Genomic DNA, 24,005 nt, shown 5'->3' with positions numbered 1-24,005 from the left:
GTTCCTGAGAAAAGCGTTTTAATTTGAAAATTAAAAATTTTCAAGTCAAAACCGTTTTAATCGAAAAGCTTGCAAAAAATGAATAATTTTGTTATTTAACAGTTGTGATTTTTTTTCAATATTTTTAGGTGTAAACAGAAATAAAAATAAAATGCATTGACGAGTTAAAATATTTAATATATTACGGAAAAACCGTTTTTTATTTATTTAATTACAATACATTAAACAGAAGAACAAAAAATAAAACCAGAGGTGTTTTATTATCCTTTATCACTGTCAGAAATTACTCTCATTCTTTTTTTCGGAATCGAAGGTTAGAATTCACTTATAATTATATATATATATATATATGTGTGTGTACATACATATGTATATATCATTATCCAGCTATCTCTGTACCGCACTACCTGTGTGACGTTTTGTTAGTTGTGCGACATAGATAACGCTCTACGAAGCCGAAATTAGCCGATTATCTATTTTCAAAAGTCGGTATTGTATTTATCATGAACCAAACAAATAGTATTAACTAAATTTAGAAGTGGTGACGTCACAACATGACAGGTAACTGACAAGAATAATCACCAGCCAATGACGTGATGTGTTAAATTCTTAATGAACCAATCAGCGCACGCGCCATTGTCTCAAATATGTTTGTTTTAAATTCCACACATAGTTTATACTCTGCATTCATAAATATCTTTTGATGTTGATTGCCGGTATGATCCTGTTTGTAAAAATAGCTCTTTTGCACATGTCTCTATACTTCGTTTGATGAAAGAAATCATCTTCGCTTTATACCAGTCTTATTGGAAATCAATGGGGTAGGTCCATGTTCAGTAAGAGACGTTTTATGGCTAAATGATATTGTAATGCATAACCTTCCGATTACTGAGTCGTGTCCGCCACTGGAGAACCTTTCGACCATCTGTTGCACGAGGGATGTACCCAGCTCACTGTCACTCGCACAGACACAGACACACACAGACAAGCAACTCTTCGACTTACGTCGGTAATCTTATTTCGTCTGCTGATCTCCTGATTCCATCTCGCAGCGAAACTTCGAGCACAGCTCTCTCCATTGCTCTTTAAATGACCTGTCATCACATACAATATCCAATAGGATCATTGTTTTCAGGCGGTTGTTTATCTAGGTTGGTTGTGTGTGTTATATAGGTTGGTATGTGATCATTGTTTTCAGGTGTATTGGATTCAGGCGTAACTTTGCGGAAATCGCTCGCAATAGCGGAAATCTCGGCAGTCGCTTTCGAAAAATCATTTTAAAAATCTTGGTACGAGGCCTATGTCCAGGAGTAAAGAGAGGTTCCATGTGTTAAATGTGAATAAAAGACTGTTGTGTGAAATATATCTACGGGACCTGTCTGATGCAAAAGCCTCCTAGTAGCATTAACATCAACAGATAAGATTTAGTAAGAGAATTATAGTTAGTTTTAGTTGAACTTTAATATCTAATGGATTCAGGCGTTGCTTTGCGGAAGTCCATCCTAAGTAAGAAAAGGACTAATATATAGCTGCTTCCGCTATGTAGCAGTAGTCGTGCAATGAAGTGCACCGCTCGCCAGTCCGCTGATAAATGCGCACGATTATGCTACATAGCGGAAGTAGATATATATTAGTCCTTTTCTTAATCACAGACAACACACATTGGTCAAAGATCTTGGTCTTCCAACATTGCGGTATTTTGAAAGAAGAGATTTCGGAGGTTCATTAACACTGCCCATCCGAGTTGGATTCGGCGAGTGATCTACTATATATTCAAATTTTTTTTACTATAATATAAAACTATTGGGGAAAATATATATGTCTGTCTGTGTATATAATATATGTCCCAATTATTATTTTGCAATAATCAGTAAATTATATGATCATTTATTTAAGTATTATTTTTTCCCTACAAATAGAATTATTAAAATAAAAATAAATCGTATTGAAAGAGTAAACAACTTTTTACACGCTGAATTTACGAGTATTGATATCTATTTTAGAACCTTACAATTTTACCATTTTTCCGGCTCTTTTATATATTTAAAACATTAGAACGCTGTATAATTCATACAATGTTGCAATCATATAAATTGCTACATTAATTCTCTGAAATATAAAATCTATGACCATTCATGGAATTACGGCTTCTTTAAACTCGTTATAACGCAACAATAGCCTCTGTATATTTTAATAGTCCTTATCAAATTCGTTTCCGTCAAAAAAGAACACATTTATTTTTATGTACAGGATGATTAGTCATCGATGTAAAAGATTTGCACTTTCGTTGGACAGCCACAATATAACGCATGTCAATGTGAGGAACATTTTTTTTTTTTTAATTATGAAAGAAATATTATTGTTTATGGTCCTGTGATATATAGTATATTCATAGCAAGTGATTTTAAACTATATTTTTTAAGAAATTTGACATGATGTAGCTAACTTTGTTCCTGATAGGTGTGGCCCATAGGCACTCGTGCGTTGAGAGCAGATATGTCCATAGGCAGTTGACAGGTTAAATGGGAGAAATATATATATATATATATATATATATATATATATATATATATATATATATAATGTATATATGTGGTAGTCAGGATGCAGGGATTGAATTTTAAAGTCCTTCGTGGGGCACAAATATTTATTTTAAAAAGAACTCCTAACCAAAAACTGCGCACGCTCCTTCGTCGTTCAACCGTCGTCTGTCTCCCTTCCTCTTACACGCCTCTCGCTTGCACCATCTGACGTTCCTATTCACGTATGCTATTACGTTCCATTCCACATATATACAGTAATACCCCGCTTTACGCGAGGGATACGTTCGAAAAAAAAATCGCGTTAACTGAAATTCACGTATAACGAGGTTTATGATTAAACATAGTCAAAAATTATTACAATAAAATACAAATCATTTTAATCAATTACTTTAATTCTAGGAACACTTTATGCAACACATACTCTTATTTTTTACGGAAAAATACATCTATTGTCTTTTGGGTAACGTTTTGTTTACGTTCTTGTAAAATACGTTCATAACACCCAACACTCTTTTTAATTGTTTGACAGATGGTCAAGACACCATAGAGAAATTGATGACTACATTATATTTATACGCACTCTTTTGCGTAATTCGAGGCATTTGAGCGCGAAATTTGCAATTCGCGTTATAGTGAAACCGCGTATAACGGGGTCGCGTAAAGCGAGGTATTACTGTATAGATAAATGTTTTCGAAATTCGAATTTTTCTTTTCGTCACGACGACCGTTCCTGCACTGCCCACATTCAGCGACGACTAACTATGTCGTGCATCCACCCAGTGGGTAGTCCACCTACCCATGCCGTGTGTAGACACGGTTCGTGGTCGCCACTAAATCGGACTAGACCAGTGATTCCCAAAAGTGGTCTATATCGACCCCTAGAGGTCGATGACAACCTGCAAGGGGTCTACGTCAGCGAAAAAAAATTTGGGGGTCCATGAAATGAAAACACGGGTCCACGATAGTGGATCTCAACACATACACTAGTAGTACCTATTTACTTACATCATACTATGTTATAATATCAAAACATTTACATTATTTATAAAAGTACTCATGAAGTAAAAAATTTATTATATATGTTTATAAAATTTTGTAAGTTGTAGGATGTTAGTATTCGCTTTGTGGTCGCAATACATTTTGAACTTGTAAAAACCTGAGAGTCGCAGTCTCAGAGCTTCGCTACCTTGTACTTACTTGTTCAATTCGTCTCTCTATAAATACGAATGAAGTACAAATACGTTTATTCGTTTCCTGAATCTTTAAAAGGAAAGTGCTAAGAAAATAATAATAATTTATAGTTTATTTTATGTTTATTTAATGTTACATAACAGACACAATTTTTTGAGTAGTTTTAATTTAATTAACAAGTGTTTTTACTTTAAGTTTTTAACTTCACTACAGTTAGAAATTTACAGTAAATCAATATTAGGTAAGTAGGGGGTTTACTCAACACGGAAAAACATGGCAAGGGGTCTACGACACAAAAAAGTTTGGGGAACTCTGGACTAGACTAATACATATTAAATTTATTTATTGTTTACTATATGTCATTGCAGACTTTGTACTGCTAGTCATTCGCCTATCGCAATACTATAGAAAAAAAAACATATTAAGGAGACATATTTCAGAGTAAGTGTATTTGTACAGGTCGAAGGAAGCTTTTTGTTGACAAAGGATCTACACATTCTTTTCCTTAAAGTTTTTATACCTATAACCAATCATCCTCGTGTATTCTGCGTGTATATATATATATATATATATATATATATATATATATATAGATATATATCTATATATATATATATATATAGATATATATATATATATAGTTTGAATGCAAGTTTTGAAGGTTAATTAGAAAATAAATGTTTCGACGCGACATAAATGTCATATGTAACTCCATGAAACATCCGAAACAAATTTATTCACTATCTCTATATAAAAAAGTACGAAATCAACAGGATGATCGGAAGTGGGTAGCAAAAACTTTAAAACTTTGCTGTCAATTGATGTACGGTACACCATAACAAAATCAATTGTTTTATAAATACATAGTTTTTAATGAAAAGCCCCTTTTAAAAAGGTTATTTATATTTAACCCTTTCGTTACCAGTGCCGGAGTTAACCGGCATCCACCTTGTAATGTGAGCTTGTGTATAGATCCCTGTTTTAAGATTTATCACAGCCAAATAAATTACTAAGAATTATCATAAGTACCATTTTTAATTAAAATACCAGTAAAATCTTTAAATATGTAACACAAATGAGAAAATTCGAACATCAGCTTACCGTCATGCAATGTGCACACTTCGTGGCACATGCCCGGTTCAGTAGCGTCACTTCGGCGGAACGGACTGCGGTAAGGATAGAAGTTTCATTAATTTCCAGAAGAAAATTCTTTATCCCTTAAACCATGGATGCACAGACCGCGCATGCGGCCCGCCGGTAGAATACTTTCTGTATTCTGGTTGTTGCACTTGTTGTTAGCCTTGTGGGGCTCTTACAACTTCGACGAACTCAGGGCTAATCAGCTAATAAAAAATTTTCCGCCTACTGCTTCGTACTATTCGCCGTCTCACGGCGCTTCGGTGCGCTGCGAGAGACTTGCTGTGTTGCTGCTACTGCTTTTCTCCTTCGATGGTGGTGTTGGAGTCCGCGTCGGCGTCGATGTTCTTCTTGATGTCTTCGTTCTTCTTGCCACTACCTCCTGGTAGTTGCTATTAGGTGCGCCCTCTTCTTCGGGCGTGTCTTGTCACCTTGTGCGTGACTTTCTTGGTGGTGGTGGACGAATACTGGTAACCCGCCGATAGCAAAAATAATACTCTCGTACATTCGAAAAATGTTGAATTCTATTCCAGAATAAAACCAAAAAAATTTAATTACCTATGCTTCAGGCGGTCGGCCCGCCATCAGTTCATGACTTGACCGAGTGGCCCCTAGTCTTAATAAGTCTGCAACCACGACTTAAACTTTTTATACTACGCATTGCGTAATATATTTCATAATGAACACTTTATACAGGGCGATTAGAAATACATATATCCATTTAAAGTTTGTACATTTGTAACCTCTATAACCAATCACTCTGTAGATATGTAGTTATGTAATATAGGATGTTATACCATTAGTAGAACGAATCAGGCAGTAATGGAGCCCTGACCGACTTGGTTCAGTTCCTCAGCGCTCCGGCGAGTGGATCGCCGACGCCCACCGCCAAATTAACCATTGCAGCGACAAAACTGTCTCGTAATAAATAGATGTATCGTCTTACTAAACCTTATTGTTCACTAGACAGTTGATATTTTCGTTATGTAAGTCGATATTAAAATGTAACTATTTTTTATTTCCGATCTTGGAGGTAATGAGGCATTCATATGTAAGAGAAAACACAAATTGTGTTCAATTGAACATATGCTTTTAAAGCTCGATTCTCAGGCGTGTTAGACGCGCCATTAATAATGTTCATTTTTTTTTAATGAAGCATAACAAGACTAATTCTCTAAGTAGAGATTGAGAAATATTTAATTGATAAAGATAGGGATGCATATTTTAATCAAAATTAACGTGATATTCTGGGCTTTAAGGAGCAAAAGTTGTGATTTTTGCCGCTTCTTCACATATGTGCTTTCCGATCGTCGAGGGAGAATATATATATACTTGCGACCTATGATCGCAAATTCGATTCCCGGGGTACAATATAATTTACAATATGCGCTAATTGTATCTTGATGTAATCTAAGTACTGTTGCATGTAACGAAATTATATAAAATATGAGGTTGAGGAGGACGTTTGTTAAGTTCGCGAAATGGCCGGGGCATAGCTAATGCCTATGCGAAAGAACCTTAAAATAAATAAATAAACTTTTATATGTGTATATGAATAAATATATAGAGTTGTACTTTTGAGTACATAATATATTATCAAATTTCAAACTACACGAATACCTCGTTTTGCGTTTTTTTTTTTGAAGTTGCGTCGCTGCTTATTTAGTATTAATTTTCACTGTGCTTTGTAAGATTTTCGAGGTTGTATTGTTTTGGGTTCGAGTCTAATTTTTTTTTGAAAATTTCTAAAAGTTGGCGACACTTGTTTCTAATTGCGCCATTCCATCAAAAATCGGGGATACCTTTCTATCTAGAAACAACGCAATTTGAATACAGTTTTATTTTTATTTTGTTTTGCTAATTTTAGAGTTCAATTTCAAATACGTAGTGTGTTGTAATGTAGTGTGTTGTGCTTTTTTTTTAAAGAGAAGAATAAATTTATTTTAATTTTTACGTGTTGTTTCCGGTTACAAAAAAGATATATATTTTTCCAATTTGTTTATTGGCAGAGTTATATGTTCAATTTTCTTTTTAAAAAGTAGTATTTCCGTGACCCTTTCCTAACCTATCTTCGATCTTTACATGGTTTGTTATAGAAAATCTTAATTCACTTTGCGGCGTTTCAATTTGCGTCGTATTTTTTTGGAACGTAACCACGACGCAAAGTGAGGTATTGGTGTATATACTTTTCCCAGGCAATAGAAATACAAGTGAGCCGAAACATTGTTATACGTATAATAGGAACGTATGTGACCTTTTTAGAATAGATTTAATGTGTACAAGGGTGACCTTGACATCTAGCCACGCCCCCCGGCCCGAGGACGAGGTCGTCGACACTCTGTTGTGGTTTACGATTTAATTTCCGCTGTCCGTACGTTACCTTACTGTTCATGTCGCGGAGCTTTCTATTGTGCTACTTGCTACGCATTTTGGTTCGCGTGGGATTCAACGAATCGTTCCATAGACGCAGACTTAGCATCAAAAACATCACTTCATTCTTTTGTTGCCTTGTAAAGACCGCTTCGTATTTCTTTTCATTATTTTATCCCTGGTCCCTGCCCCTATTTATATAGGAACAGATATTTTATTTTACTTATAAATTCTTTAACATTCCAGTTTTATTTATATACTCTTATTTCATACATCAGATCATCTGTCTTTCCGTTCATTCACTCTACAATTGTATCTGTCTTTCTCTTCCATTCTATTCCTTTCATTCATCCTCATTCACTGCAGTTAGGTTTATTTACTATTTACAATTTATCACAGATTATTATTTATGATTTTCTCTTATAGATATATGTATCACAATTTTTGTATATCACAGAAAAATTTGTATTACTTTTTAATTTATTCTTAATATTTTGTTTTTATTTAATTTTAATTTACTTTATTTGTCTTGCCTGTTTACACTTTATTTCTGTTTATTACATTATTTGCCACGAACTTGCAGAACTTGAGGAAGGACTCTCTACCTTGTTTTTTAGTCGAAATGGAGGCAATAGTGACCTCATCTATCCTTTTCTTTAAGATTCCTGGCCATTTTGACTGCAATACTTTAAAAAAAAAGAATTCAAATTATAACGCGGATTTGAATTCTAATGTTAACAATGTATAGAACACGCCCTTGTCGTCGAGTTAAATTTAACATTTCATACGCTGTGTGATTTTAGTTCCTTCCTCATCCTTTTACGGAGGACTTTCATCACACATCACACCATGGGGTGATGTAACTTTACGGAGGAATGCTTCGTATTACTGACCACCACGACCACAATACTTTTTTCGCGTACAATTATTATTCACAATATTATTTTTAATCTATTTTATTTTTGACTCCGCTTCTCCTGGTGTTATAGTTGTGGAGAAGAAACAGTAAGAAACTCCACAACTACACATCATTTGATAAAGTTTAATACAGATTTATTCATATTCACTTTATCAGATTATCAGTTTAGGCTATCCTAAATAAAATCAAAACAATCAGGTGACATCACTGCCAAGGAATTCATATCATTTAAATATTCGTTTATTGAATAATAAGCTTTTCCGTTAATTTATTTTTAACATGCGTTTTGAATATTTGTTCAATAATATTTTGTGGAATTTTATTTAAAAAAAACAGTAGTAACTTTGATACAGCCAGTTTTTCACGGTGCCTTGTAAATACACTATGGACCTCCCGGTGTTGATTGGGTGATTCATGCCGCGTGTGCTCTTAGATATATACGTATGATGACATCATTTAAATATACAAATGACTTTATACTTTGAGAAATAATATGGAGTGAGCTTCAATCTATACATATCAATTTGGATAAATATGGAATAGATACATTGTTATATTATGTTAATATTATAATGGAATTGCATTAGATGTGATAGACGTTATGCTAGCCGGCCAGGGCTTTGTGCAGCTTGAAATTTAACTCTTGGAAATTTAGCTCGTGGAACCGATTATACTCCAGTTGTATTGTATTGGTACGTACTGTGGGTTCTGACTCGAAATGAAACACCACTGGTTCACAAGGAGTCCTATATTCACAAATCAGATGGTCACCGTACTTTAACACAAAGTATATTATCGCTTAGTCCAAAGTTCGCTTCCAAATCGCTCAAGAAATCACTGTCCAAATGACTTACCAAATAGTCACTTTGCATCACTGATCGTAGATCTTAATCTTATAACTCGAGAAACAACACTGAACTGTCGATATGGGTAGTACACCTACGGATAAAGTTCTAGTAAGTTCGAGATAGTACTCGGTTAGAATTTTCCACGATTTCAGGGAAGATCCTCGGTAAACCGAGGTGGGTGATCCCGTGATAGGATATTACCTTCCGTACAATAGTCATGTACATAAGGTTAACATCAGAAACAAAGGCTTGTTATACCAACTCCAGGCTTGATAAAATTAGTAACTCTTATGTACAACTGTGTCAAGTGCCAAGACTTCGTTAACAACTGTCTTCGACGTATTCTCGGTGTATGCTTGCCTGAGAAAGTCTCCAACGTAGACCTCTGCAAACGCTGCGGTGAGATGCCGATCGACCAGCAGATCATACGCCGTAAATGGAACTGGATAGGCTACACGACACACCGAGGCAAGCCCTAGAATGGAATCCTCAAGGAAAGCGAAGACGTGGCCGCCCAAAGCAAACCTGTCGGACGATCACTGCAGAAGTGAAGGCAGTTGGAATGACGTGAAGCGAAGTAAAGCGGATGGTCACGTACTGTGGACGCACTCTGCCCCATCTTGGAGACGTATGAATAAATGAAATGAATGTACAACTGTGCACGGTATTACAAGTCCAGGTTTGGCCTTCTCGGGCGCCCTTGTGTCGCACGCACAACAACAACACAACCAAAAGCTCAACCCAAGTCGAGGTTACCTCGCGGGGATCCTTACACCTAATCACTCCATGGAGTGCCTACCAGAAGAGATCTAAGAGCTAACCGACCTCCCAAACAGGTGAAACTGTAGTATGTACCGAGCCCTAGAGCTTGGCTGCAAGGATTAACCCCATCAAGTTTAATACATTGGCTATTGACTTAAATACACAAAGTAGAATACAGTGTATCAAAGTAGGTGACATCTTTACACGGGGTGTGAAAAACACGGGTTATTATGTGATCCATTCGTAACAGACGGAACTCGAAACACGATGAAACTAGTGAGCGGTTCTTATCGTGTTAAGAAAACCATGTCCAGTTAAACCTGCCACCAGATGCAGTCAGATGGCCTTTATATCTTGATGACATTCCTCATGGTTTGTCCAATGTATCACCTAGTACAGAATAGTAAAGTGGGTTTATTGTCTCCAGGTCGTACGACCATGCCTATGGGAGAGTGTCATTTCTTTTTTTTTTGTTTGCAGGTGTTCTCAGACCTCGGCGTGGACGTCATCGACAGCGCCTTCGAGGGATACAACGCTTGCGTGTTCGCATACGGGCAGACGGGAAGCGGGAAAACATTCACCATGATGGGATCTCCGGTGAGTTGACCCTGGACTCTTTGAATGCAGAGCTAGTATTACCTTGACCATCGCTTCTAAGGCAATCCAGTGTACCTTCACGTTCTGTAAATGTGGATAAATAGGTTTTTACTATTTTCCATAAGTTAAAATGGGAACGAATTTGACTAAACTAAAAAGAGAATGAGTTACGAAGTATTTTTCCTGGCATCTCCCACATATATTTATACTGCTACTGTTTCCATACTATGGTTGTATGTAAGAAATTGCCTCGTGTGATAAGACTGCCCGTTGTACTTTTTGAAAATATTTATATGTATTCTTGCGTGTACAATAAAAAATAATAAATTAGATTAAAATGAATTTTACAAATATTCAAACTTTTAAAAATGTCTTAACTATTTTTAGGAATTACATTTGATTTTTTTTTTCTAATTAAATACTTTTTGATGGATTCTGCTGTCCAAAGGCAATTGAACATTCCGTGGGTACGAATTGGCAGGGCGTATAGTGTTGTAGTTTATTTAGTCTATTTTTATTTTCGTTTTAATTTTAATCATTTGAGCCTGACGTGAATTTCGCAATTTACATAAATTCTTAAGTCACCACACAACTCGAAACGCCGTCATTCATTTGTTTTAGTTTCAATTGAAATCAGCACGAACTGTCGCGGCGATATATGAAATTTATTAGAATGACAGTGACGCCATCTGTCGAAAACTATATCACACCAACTAAGAATCCTTCGTGTGCTCATGTACAACAACTTTGCTAAAGATCATCACATGAACTAATGCATAGTTTAAGATTATATAAAGGACATACAGACTAACATTAATTTTTATATGTATAGATGATGTTTCGATAATAATAAAAGGTACCATTTTTGGTATCATATCATTGTCTGTTTATGTGAATATCAAAACAAGTTTAACACATTTAATGGGCCAGTATCCCGTGGTTCTAAAGTAAATTAAACGATATCGAAGTATCGTTACGAGTTTCAAGATATAATGAACCTTAATCCAGTGGTATTAAGGTTAATTTTGCATATAAATTCGTAGTCAATATATACGACAGGGGTGTCAAACTCGCGCACCCGCGAGCCTTTTTCGGTCATAGGTTACCACTTTTACGGTCAGTATATGCGTTGGCTCAATTTTGAAAGTAATTTTGACAAATAAAACATAAAAATTCGAAATATATGTGGGGTAGTTTGAGAAAATATATGGCAATAATTTTATTTATTCATCAAGATGGCGACCACGGAAAAGGGATACTCCCTTTTTTAAGGCACTGAATGACTAGTAGAGGATTTGAATGTATTCGAAAGGTTTTCACCTTTCTCCGACAACAGAGTAGATGTAGATATAACATTTCGTTTTATTTTACTGCTACGCGGATTTCCGACTCGCGAGTCCCAAATTCGAAGAAGCTGTAAAAGCCAGAAAGGCTAACAGCTTCCAGCAAAAATTCATGAATTTGTGGTCATTTGTGAAAGAATAAATATTAGTTAAATTGCAATAATTGTTTAATGGAATCAGGCGTTACCTTGCGGAAGTCTATCCTAAGTAAGAAAAGGAATAATATTTAGCCACTTCCGCACATGCAGTGGTAGTTGTGCAACAAAGTGCACCGCCCGCCAGCCCGCTGATAAATGCGTATGCGGCAAACAATGCGAATCACACAACCGCCACCGCCAAATTACTCAAGTGGCTAAATATTGGTCCTTTTCTTACTTGCAATAATTGATCAAACAGTTCTATCAAAAATACTATAAAAAGTGTTAACTGTTCGCATAAGAATGGAAAATTAGACCAAAGAGTCTTTACATGTTAATAACAATGTATAGTTTTGCAAAAGAGCTTTCCAAGCTATTTACGGTTTAGAACCGCGAGACACCGTGTCGAGAAAGCGGTTGTTAAACTTTACTTAAAGATGTGTTATTATGGAGTTTCGTCCTACTCCTCCTTCACAACTATAACACCTTATGACACAGAGAAGAGTCAAAAATAAAATAGATTAAAAAATAAAAAGGATTATAAGTTGACGATTAATGAGTTACAATGATGAATAAACTAATTTTATCTTTTGTATGAAAAAGATCAATATTCTTACAAATTCCTCGCAATATGTTTATGATAATAATTTGAACGTTCTGAATAATAATAACAAGTTCGAGAAGGTCGGCGACGTCCATGGTGTATTTACAAGGCACCGTGGAAAAACTGGCTGCACCAAAGTATCGACTGCAATCAGTCTATAAATCATTTGTAATAAACGGAATTAGATTTTATAAACGCATATCAAAAGTAAATTGAAAGGAAAGGCGTATTATTCAATAAACGAATATTTAAATGATAGGAATTGTTGGCACTGATGTCGCCTGATTATTTCGATTTAATTTAGTATATAGATATCATGTATCGTATATGTGTATAAATCTGTATTTTAACATATATTAAAAGATGTGTTGTTGTGGAGTTTCCTTCTTCTCCTACTGTACCCTGCCCCGGCGATATTTACATCGACCTTTGGAAAGAGACAATCGGCTAATTTCGGCTTCGTAGAGCGTTATCTCTGTCACACGAAATATTAAAAGTCCGGTATCTAGTAGGAGCTGTTAAAACAAGTATCATTTGTTTCTTTCGATAATTATTTTTAATCTTTTGTATAAAATGTACCAATTTTTCTATAAGTGGTGGTGTTAGAATGGGGTAAAATAAAATAAATGATGTATAATATTTATCGTCGAGTACTGTATAGTCAAAAATAAAAAATATAAAGTAGATGATCAATTAGCTTTCGAGTTTGACACCCCTGACAGTGACACAGGCGTAAACTCCGCGTTCGACTTTAACGGACCGTCGGGCTGTGACGTAAACAAAGCAAAAAAAAACCCGCCATTTTAGATTCGCTCAGGTTTCTAATGAGTCATTGTTGTCGCGACTCGTTCACCGCTCTCGAAAACCACCCGAATTTGTTATGGTTTTTTTTTTTATATAGGGCACAGACATCGGTTTCCTTTCATCCTGTTTGAAATATTTGTTTTTTTTTTATTTTCTTTATTAATTGTTAACTTATCAATTATTAACATTAATAAATTGAAAAATTATGTATATAGTATGTTAAAATATAATTAACTTATTTAACCATATTTAACATGTTAACGATATAACGGTACAAAACGGTATAAGCACGCCGCGATAATTTTTGATGATTTTCCATTCAGGCCGAATGGGGCGTGTACAACCTACGCTTTAAAAATTAAAAAAGTCGTATACGACGTATGCTTTACACCAGTGATTCCCAAAGTGGTCTATATCGACCCCTAGGGGTCTACGACTACCTACAAGGGGTCTACGTCAGCGAAAAAAAATTTGGGAGTCCATGAAATGAAAATGTTTATATCGTGGACCCCACGATATTGGATCTCAACACATACACTGATAGTACCTATTTACTTACATCATACTATCTTATAATATCAAAACATTTACATTATATATAAAAGTACCTATGAAGTAAAAAAAAATATATAAGTTAATAAAATTGTGTAAGTTGTAAGATGTTGGTATTCGCTTTGTGGTCGCAATACATTTTGAACATACACTAAACTTCACTACAGTTAGAAATTTACAGGAAATCAATATCAGGTAAGTAGGGGGTCTACCCAACACGGAAAAACAGGGCAAGGGGTCTACGCACAAAAAAGTTTGGGGAACTCTGCTTTACACTTTTTCAATACTACAAAGCTATTATTAGCGGAAAAAGTTATAAATTTTAATATGCATTACGTACGCGCATACGTGATGTGAAGTTATCTATATTCGACTCTACAATTCATTTGTTTAAGAATCCTTTGTTTTTCAATGAGATCTGCAAATTGCCTGAACGGAAAGTGCAGCGGGGGTCGTATACGCCCCGCATGGTATGGAATATGCTAAGAACTCTACCGTAATGGTAAAGGTGTTTACGTGAGGCCAAAAATGGCAGTTAAAAAAAAAACTAAATAATAATTCAAAATACCCGATGTATGTTCCGCGATCACTTTTCTCTTGGTCTATTATTTTTTTTATAATATACATAGTGAATATTAAAAGTATTAAAAATTTAATCGCCACGGAGCCCAGATGTCACACCACTGGATTGTTCTTTCTGGAGGTACTGGAAGACATGGCTATGTCCAGTTCAAAAACAAAATACCAATATCTCACTTTGCGTCGTAGTTACGTTCCAAAAAAACACGACGCAAATTGAAACGCCGCAAAGTGAATTAAGATTTTCTATAGCAAACCATGTAAAGATCGAAGATAGGTTCCAAGGTCACGAAAATACAACTTTTTAAAAAGAAAATTGAATAAAGTAAACATTTAAAAAACAAAAATAATATAACTCCAATAAATAAATTGGAATAATATTTACCTTTTTTGTAACCAGAAACATCACGTAAAAATTTATATAAATTTATTCTTCTCTTTTAAAAAAAGCACAACACACTACGTAATTGAAACTGAACCCTAAAATTAGCAAAACAAAGTGAAAATAAAACTGTTAAAACTTGAAATTTCGTTGATTTTAAGTCAGAAAGGGAATCCCCGAGTTTTGATGGCATGGTGCAATTAGAAACCAAAGTGCTGCCATCTTTTAGAAAAAAAGGAAATTAAAAAAAAATTAAAGACTCGAACCTAAATATTTAATGGAATCAGGCGTTACATTGCGGAAGTCCATCCTAACTAAGAAAGGACCAATATCTAGCCACTTCCGCACATGCAGTGGTTGTCGCGCTGTGTAGTGCTAAACACCGAGTGACTCACTCGGTGTTTAGCACTACACAGCAATCGGTGTAACAACTCCTGAAGATGCCCCGTGGAGGGGTGAAACACGTGTTGAGTGAATTTACGGTGGCGGTTGTGTAGTTGGCATTGTCTGTCGCATGCGCATTTACGAGCGGGCTGGCGGGCTGTGCACTTTCATGCACGACAACCACTGCATGTGTGGAAGTGGCTAGATATTGGTCCTTTCTTACTCGAACCCAAAACAACGCATCCTCGAAAATCTAACGAAGCACAGTGAAAATTAGTACTAATTAAGCAGCGATGCAACTTCGAAAAAAACGCAAAACGAAACGACGCAAAGCGAGGTATTGGTGTATTCGCGAAGAAATGTCTTACATCCTACGAGCGATTTGACAGCGAGTTTTTACTAATTTGCGATCTATATTTGAGAAGTGTATATTATTTAAAAAAAAATTAAATTCTTCATGTTTATTATGTTCGAAATTTTCTTTTCTAAGGTTTATAGTTTAATTGTGTGATATTTTAAAATCCGTTCAGTTTAATGAATCATCCTGTTTACTAGTGTGCATGAACGGTAAGATGATGAAATATAATCTATGTTCTCTTATTCCAGGAGTGCCAGGGCCTGATTCCACGTATCTGCAGGCAGTTGTTCTCGCGCATGGCGGCGGGCAAGGAGTCTGGATCTTCCTACCGCACCGAAGTCAGCTACTTGGAGATCTATAACGAGCGAGTCAAGGACCTGCTCGGCGGAGACGCGGGTCACTCGCTTCGCGTTCGTGAGCACCCAAAACTGGGGCCATACGTCCAGGATTTATCGCGGCATCTCGTCTCCGATTATGATGATATACAGGTAAATGCCTTCGTTGATCCTTATCGCGCTGGATATCCTGTAAAAATCCCTGAACAGTGTTAAAGTTATAGAGTTTTCTGATGAAAACTAGGCCTGTAGTTTCCTTTTTTAGCGCAAGACCGTTCATCGACTGGTTATCTTTGGGCGTGGCCTATGTTTTCCAGTGGGCGTCTATCAACTGATATGATCATTATTTTCTCACACATTTACGGCATCTAAGTTTATGATCATGGCAGTTGATCAGTAAGTGGTAAAAGTCCGAAGAAAGACCAGCAGGTGGCTCTGACAGAGTTATTAAAAGTGAAATTTTATTGGCTTTTTGCGGTCCACAATAGAAAATTAATAAATAGAAGGTTTCCAACTTCCAACCACCAAGGTCCGCTTTCCAAGTTAATGGTGGATGTCATAAATTACACTTGCCGGTCCGCTTAGGATCCTCAAGGACCCACCGACCATATATATGTTCTGCGCGCTATGTGGCCTGGCACTTGCCAATCAGCTAGGCCATGCCGCCTACGAATATCCTCATTCAGGATTCTTTATCATAGAAAAATCTTTAGCCATAATAACCTTCATGACTCGAGCTACCCAATAGGGCCGAATTTACATTTACAAGTAGTCACTATTACATCGTTGTACCAGGAGTGCATGCAGCGCGGGAACCAGCAGCGTACGACCGCCTCCACGCAGATGAACGACGTGTCGTCTCGCTCGCACGCAATCTTCACACTCACATTCGTGCGCGCCGGGTACACGCGCCACAACAACATGCCAAGCGAGACGCTCTCCAAGGTGCACCTCGTCGATCTCGCTGGCAGGTGACGTTCATTTCCACACTCTTTATGATATCCTAGTACTTTTCACTCATATAGGTTTAATGATAACATTCATTGTTTTAGTAAATTCGACAGATATGAATCATCTACGTTAGCAACATTGTTTTATAAGTAAAACAACATAAAAAATTAGACAGTTAAAAATAAAATGTATTTTTATCGGATTTTTGAGTTTTTCGTAAGCGTGGTGTTAAGATCAGGTCCGTACATACGGTCGAAATACGCTTGATACCCCAGTAGCCGAAACAATGCGCACTGTCAAAAACCGATAGCATTGATTTTTTTTTTTTAAAAAAGAATGGTTTCAAATCTAATTGTAAAACTGAAAATCTTTGTTATGTAATTTAAAATATGTCGATGAACGAAGAAAGGCTATGTATGGAAGAAATTTTACAAATGAGGAAAAATATGATACGTGATGAATAAAAGGAAGGCATATTGTGAAAGATGTGTATGTAAATAAAAATTAAAAATAAAAACTTGAAAAACTCATTTAGACAAATGTTAAGTCTCTTTCCCACACATGACAGGGGGAGGAAGAGGTCCCCAAAAACGTGAGCCACTAAAAAAGCTTTCAAAAAGTGACACGATCTTCAGTATTGTCAGGGTCAGGGCTCAGAGAGAAGAAGCAGTACTAAATATAAGATGTAGAAGTAATAAGGAAGTTAAGGACTGGGAAGGAAATGTGCACAGAATTAATAAATCAAAAAAAACTGGGTGTCTCCATACCGGCGGGTGATATACACTTCCATACGCTTTATGGTATCCTAGTACTTTGTACTCATACAAAAACAATATTAACTTCTTTAGGTAACTAAATAGGATGAATAAGTAAAAAGAAGAAACATTCATTTATTCCAGAAGAAGTGATTAAAAAAAAACTATAGTATGTTTATGGAATGTATGTTTTGCAGCGAGCGCGCGGACGCTACCGGCGCGACAGGCCAGCGCCTGGTCGAGGGCGCCCACATCAACAAGTCGCTGGTGACGCTCGGCTCCGTTATCTCGGCGCTCGCTGAATCCAGTCAGCAGGCGGACAGTTAGTCTTCACTTTAAACGTCTTCACCTTCCTTTGTGATTGTCACCGATATTTTTCAAATTTCTCACAATTGACTTATTAACTTTGTTCTCACTAAGTTTGTTCACACTTTAGTCACTGTCTTTGTTCAAACTTTACTCACAACACTTTATCATACTTTACTCACAAAGCTTTTTCACATTTTAGTCACTATCATTGTCCAAACTTTACTCACAGCATTTTATCATACTTTACTCACAAAGCTTTTTCACATTTTACTTATTAAGCTTGTTCAAGCTGTACTTACTAACCTTGTTCAAACTTTGTTCACAACACTTTATCAAATTTTACTCACAAAGCTTTTTCACACTTTAGTCACTATCATTGTCCAAACTTTACTCACAACACTATTTCATACTTTACTCACAAAGCTTTCTCACACTTATTAAGCTTGTTCAAACTTTATTCACAACACTTTATCAAACTTTGCTCGCAAAGCTTTTTCACACTTTAGTCACTATCATTGTCCAAACTTTACTCACAACACTTTTTCATACTTTACTCAAAAAGCTTTTTCACACTTATTAAGCTTGTTCAAACTTTATTCACAACACTTTATCAAACTTTGCTCGCAAAGCTTTTTCACACTTTAGTCACTATCATTGTCCAAACTTTACTCACAACACTATTTCATACTTTACTCACAAAGCTTTCTCACACTTATTAAGCTTGTTCAAACTTTATTCACAACACTTTATCAAACTTTGCTCGCAAAGCTTTTTCACACTTTAGTCACTATCATTGTCCAAACTTTACTCACAACACTTTTTCATACTTTACTCAAAAAGCTTTTTCACACTTATTAAGCTTGTTCAAACTTTACTCACAACACTTTTTCATACTTTACTCACAAAGCTTTTTAACACTTTACTTATTAAGCTTGTTCAAACTGTACTTACTAACCTTGTTCAAACTTTACTCACAACATTTTATCAAACTTTGCTCGCAAAGCTTTTTCACACTTTAGTCACTATCATTGTCCAAACTTTACTCACAACACTATTTCATACTTTACTCACAAAGCTTTCTCACACTTATTAAGCTTGTTCAAACTTTATTCACAACACTTTATCAAACTTTGCTCGCAAAGCTTTTTCACACTTTAGTCACTATCATTGTCCAAACTTTACTCACAACACTTTTTCATACTTTACTCAAAAAGCTTTTTCACACTTATTAAGCTTGTTCAAACTTTACTCACAACACTTTTTCATACTTTACTCACAAAGCTTTTTCACACTTATTAAGCTTGTTCAAACTTTACTCACAACACTTTATCAAACTTTGCTCGCAAAGCTTTTTCACACTTTAGTCACTATCATTGTCCAAACTTTACTCACAGCACTTTATCATACTTTACTCACAAAGCTTTTTCACATTTTACTTATTAAGCTTGTTCAAGCTGTACTTACTAACCTTGTTCAAACTTTGTTCACAACACTTTATCAAATTTTACTCACAAAGCTTTTTCACACTTTAGTCACTATCATTGTCCAAACTTTACTCACAACACTTTTTCATACTTTACTCACAAAGCTTTTTAACACTTTACTTATTAAGCTTGTTCAAACTGTACTTACTAACCTTGTTCAAACTTTACTCACAACATTTTATCAAACTTTACTCACAAAGCTTTTTCACACTTTAGTCACTATCATTGTCCAAACTTTACTAACATCACTTTTTCATACTATACTCACAAAGCTTTTTAACACTTTACTTATTAAGCTTGTTCAAACTGTACTTACTAACCTTGTTCAAACTTTACTCACAACATTTTATCAAACTTTGCTCGCAAAGCTTTTTCACACTTTAGTCACTATCATTGTCCAAACTTTACTCACAACACTATTTCATACTTTACTCACAAAGCTTTCTCACACTTATTAAGCTTGTTCAAACTTTATTCACAACACTTTATCAAACTTTGCTCGCAAAGCTTTTTCACACTTTAGTCACTATCATTGTCCAAACTTTACTCACAACACTTTTTCATACTTTACTCAAAAAGCTTTTTCACACTTATTAAGCTTGTTCAAACTTTACTCACAACACTTTTTCATACTTTACTCACAAAGCTTTTTCACACTTATTAAGCTTGTTCAAACTTTACTCACAACACTTTATCAAACTTTGCTCGCAAAGCTTTTTCACACTTTAGTCACTATCATTGTCCAAACTTTACTCACAGCACTTTATCATACTTTACTCACAAAGCTTTTTCACATTTTACTTATTAAGCTTGTTCAAGCTGTACTTACTAACCTTGTTCAAACTTTGTTCACAACACTTTATCAAATTTTACTCACAAAGCTTTTTCACACTTTAGTCACTATCATTGTCCAAACTTTACTCACAACACTATTTCATACTTTACTCACAAAGCTTTCTCACACTTATTAAGCTTGTTCAAACTTTATTCACAACACTTTATCAAACTTTGCTCGCAAAGCTTTTTCACACTTTAGTCACTATCATTGTCCAAACTTTACTCACAACACTTTTTCATACTTTACTCAAAAAGCTTTTTCACACTTATTAAGCTTGTTCAAACTTTACTCACAACACTTTTTCATACTTTACTCACAAAGCTTTTTAACACTTTACTTATTAAGCTTGTTCAAACTGTACTTACTAACCTTGTTCAAACTTTACTCACAACATTTTATCAAACTTTGCTCGCAAAGCTTTTTCACACTTTAGTCACTATCATTGTCCAAACTTTACTCACAACACTATTTCATACTTTACTCACAAAGCTTTCTCACACTTATTAAGCTTGTTCAAACTTTATTCACAACACTTTATCAAACTTTGCTCGCAAAGCTTTTTCACACTTTAGTCACTATCATTGTCCAAACTTTACTCACAACACTTTTTCATACTTTACTCAAAAAGCTTTTTCACACTTATTAAGCTTGTTCAAACTTTACTCACAACACTTTTTCATACTTTACTCACAAAGCTTTTTCACACTTATTAAGCTTGTTCAAACTTTACTCACAACACTTTATCAAACTTTGCTCGCAAAGCTTTTTCACACTTTAGTCACTATCATTGTCCAAACTTTACTCACAGCACTTTATCATACTTTACTCACAAAGCTTTTTCACATTTTACTTATTAAGCTTGTTCAAGCTGTACTTACTAACCTTGTTCAAACTTTGTTCACAACACTTTATCAAATTTTACTCACAAAGCTTTTTCACACTTTAGTCACTATCATTGTCCAAACTTTACTCACAACACTTTTTCATACTTTACTCACAAAGCTTTTTAACACTTTACTTATTAAGCTTGTTCAAACTGTACTTACTAACCTTGTTCAAACTTTACTCACAACATTTTATCAAACTTTACTCACAAAGCTTTTTCACACTTTAGTCACTATCATTGTCCAAACTTTACTAACATCACTTTTTCATACTATACTCACAAAGCTTTTTAACACTTTACTTATTAAGCTTGTTCAAACTGTACTTACTAACCTTGTTCAAACTTTACTCACAACATTTTATCAAACTTTACTCACAAAGCTTTTTCACACTTTAGTCACTATCATTGTCCAAACTTTACTAACATCACTTTTTCATACTATACTCACAAAGCTTTTTAACACTTTACTTATTAAGCTTGTTCAAACTGTACTTACTAACCTTGTTCAAACTTTACTCACAAAGCTTTTTCACACTTTATTAATAAACTTGTATAATCTTAAAAACTTTTTCACGCTTACTAAGCCTGTTCAAAGTTTACCTGCGAAGCTTTCTCCACAATTATGTTATATTAATATTCAACTTTATTTTTATGAGTACTTATTATCACTGTAGTTAAATAATCTAATATTATTCAGAGATCTTTCTTACTCTGCACAATAATGGTGTCATTGATGTTAAAAAAAAATTATACGTGGAATAATTTGAATTCCAGATCGGACGGCGAAAAGCAAGAAGAATGTGTTCATACCGTACCGAGACTCGGTGCTGACGTGGTTGCTCAAGGATTCTCTTGGTGGAAATTCCAAGACCATCATGATAGCAGCTGTACGTATGACTAGATTTTTTACATAGTTTTGCTTGCTTCTATAGGTGATGAAGATATTGTCATCATCATTTAAGTCCCTGGACCTTTCTCTACCAGATTTATAATTACACTGGTTGGAAATAGCCTGCATCCAGCGTCTTTCGATGATTTTAAATCTTATCATCTATTTATTCTTCTAAACCAAAGTCATCGCCGTCAGATAAAACTCACTTTTGTCAACGCTTATTCCAGTCCTGGAAACAGTCGGAATAGTATTTTTCCGATATAGCCTTTAAGACCTTCGATTCGATTTTTATGTCTTCATTAGTGTCAGAACGGCGTCCGCGCTCTGGTCTGTTGAGTTTGCTGAATAGCCAGAAGTCGCACGGAGTCAAATCAGGAATACGGTGGCAGCGGAGCGTTATTAGTAGCGAAGTACCAATGCAGTATGAGATCGATCAATCCCGGCTTGACGTGTTTAAGACACAAAACATCCTTCAAAATGGTTTGGGCTCAGTCAAATGATATTTCAACTTCTGACATACAGACGCTTGGCAATTGTTAGACAGTTCTACAAACGCAAAATATATACTACCAATAATACCAATACCAAATATATATATGTATATATATATATATATATGTATATATATATATATGTATATATATGTATATATATATGTATATATATATGTATATATATATGTATATATATATGTATGTATATATATACATATATATATATATATATATAGCACTCATGCGTACATGACAAAATAAATCGTTTCCAAACTTAATTTTTAGTCTTAAAACATTGATAGACATTATTTTTAATATACAACCTCCTCGCAACTATTGCTATTGAGAAATATAACGGAATAGCAAGTGTAAATGACAGTGGGCAGATCAAATGGCGCACAGAACTGATGGACACTGACTGGCAAGCCCAGCGTCGAACGTCTAACAATATGTGGACAGACACAGGATGCTGGTCGCTTCTTATCGGTCCAATCGGTAAACTGCGATGGGGCCTATGTTCAACTGTAGACGTCTAGATGTTAAAATGACCAGAAAATTTGTGTTAAGCAAAGATATCGTATTCTCAAAAAGGCACTATGGGTTTTCTAAGTAATAACAGTTTGATAAGAAAGGGGATTGTTAAATATGTGTACATTGTTGTATAATGCTCTGCGCAGATATCGCCTGCCGACTGCAACTACGGCGAGACCCTGTCGACGCTGCGCTACGCCAACCGCGCCAAGAACATCATCAACAAGCCCACGATCAACGAGGACCCCAACGTGAAGCTTATCCGGGAGCTGCGCGACGAGATCGACAAGCTTCGGGCACAGATAGCGCACAATACCGTCAGTGTCTACCTAACTCCCAATATCCTCCCCCTTTGATATACATCCCTTTCACTGACCCCCCCCCTTGACTTACCGCTTTTTACCTCTTCAGAGACCGTTCGTTAAAAAATTACTTTTCTAAACTTATTTTTTTTAATCCTTCCCCCTTAGTTATCTATAATTGACATAGTAATATCTCCCCCCCCCCCCCCCTACGAGTAACTTAGTAGCATAAGTATTTTAGTCTCAAAAAGTCTAATACAAAAATGACCCAGTATTCTTTTCTAAGTACCAAGGTGTGGTATCTCTCAATGTATAGTCTAATTAAAAGAAAATTATTACACAGAATCCAGTGGAGGCGGAACCAGCGGTACTGGCTGCACTCCAACGGAAAGAAGCACAAGAGAAAGTCCTCACGGAGAAGTGGACGGAGAAATGGCGCGAAACACAACAGATACTCCAAGAACAGAAGGCCTTGGGTCTCCGGAAGAGCGGTCTTGGAGTCGTCTTGGACTCGGATATGCCTCACCTTGTTGGCATTGATGACAATTTACTGTCCACTGGGGTCACGCTGTATCATCTTAAGGTGCGTTTACATGTAACAAAAATATCATATCGAATAGTGTATTGGTTCTTTTATACTGATCTTTCTACTCTATTTTCAATTGCTAATTTAATTAGACTTTTGGGTTTGTTTTACACAACAAATGTTTGATATTTA

At 35.5% G+C, this 24,005-nt stretch overlaps 1 protein-coding gene across 1 annotated transcript in view; it reads left to right on the top strand.

The window, feature by feature from the left end:
• The window catches only part of Klp98A (kinesin-like protein 98A), a 55,329-nt gene that overhangs the window by 11,698 nt on the left and 19,626 nt on the right, over positions 1-24,005 (top strand). Inside the window, exons 4-10 of the mRNA XM_068762861.1 lie at positions 10,251-10,367; positions 15,759-15,998; positions 16,641-16,816; positions 17,749-17,873; positions 21,843-21,955; positions 23,132-23,302; positions 23,631-23,870. Of these exons, the coding sequence (XP_068618962.1) occupies positions 10,251-10,367; positions 15,759-15,998; positions 16,641-16,816; positions 17,749-17,873; positions 21,843-21,955; positions 23,132-23,302; positions 23,631-23,870 (1,182 nt within the window). The remainder of the gene's footprint in view (positions 1-10,250; positions 10,368-15,758; positions 15,999-16,640; positions 16,817-17,748; positions 17,874-21,842; positions 21,956-23,131; positions 23,303-23,630; positions 23,871-24,005) is intronic.

The sequence above is a fragment of the Battus philenor genome, unplaced genomic scaffold (genome assembly GCF_028537555.1).
Source record: "Battus philenor isolate CCGP_79_NKW_IND1 unplaced genomic scaffold, ilBatPhil1.0.hap1 SCAF_17, whole genome shotgun sequence".
In the NCBI taxonomy this organism is placed as follows: Eukaryota; Metazoa; Arthropoda; class Insecta; order Lepidoptera; family Papilionidae; genus Battus; species Battus philenor.
The sequence above is the reverse complement of the archived record's forward strand: the minus strand, read 5'-3'. Positions and strand labels throughout refer to the sequence as shown.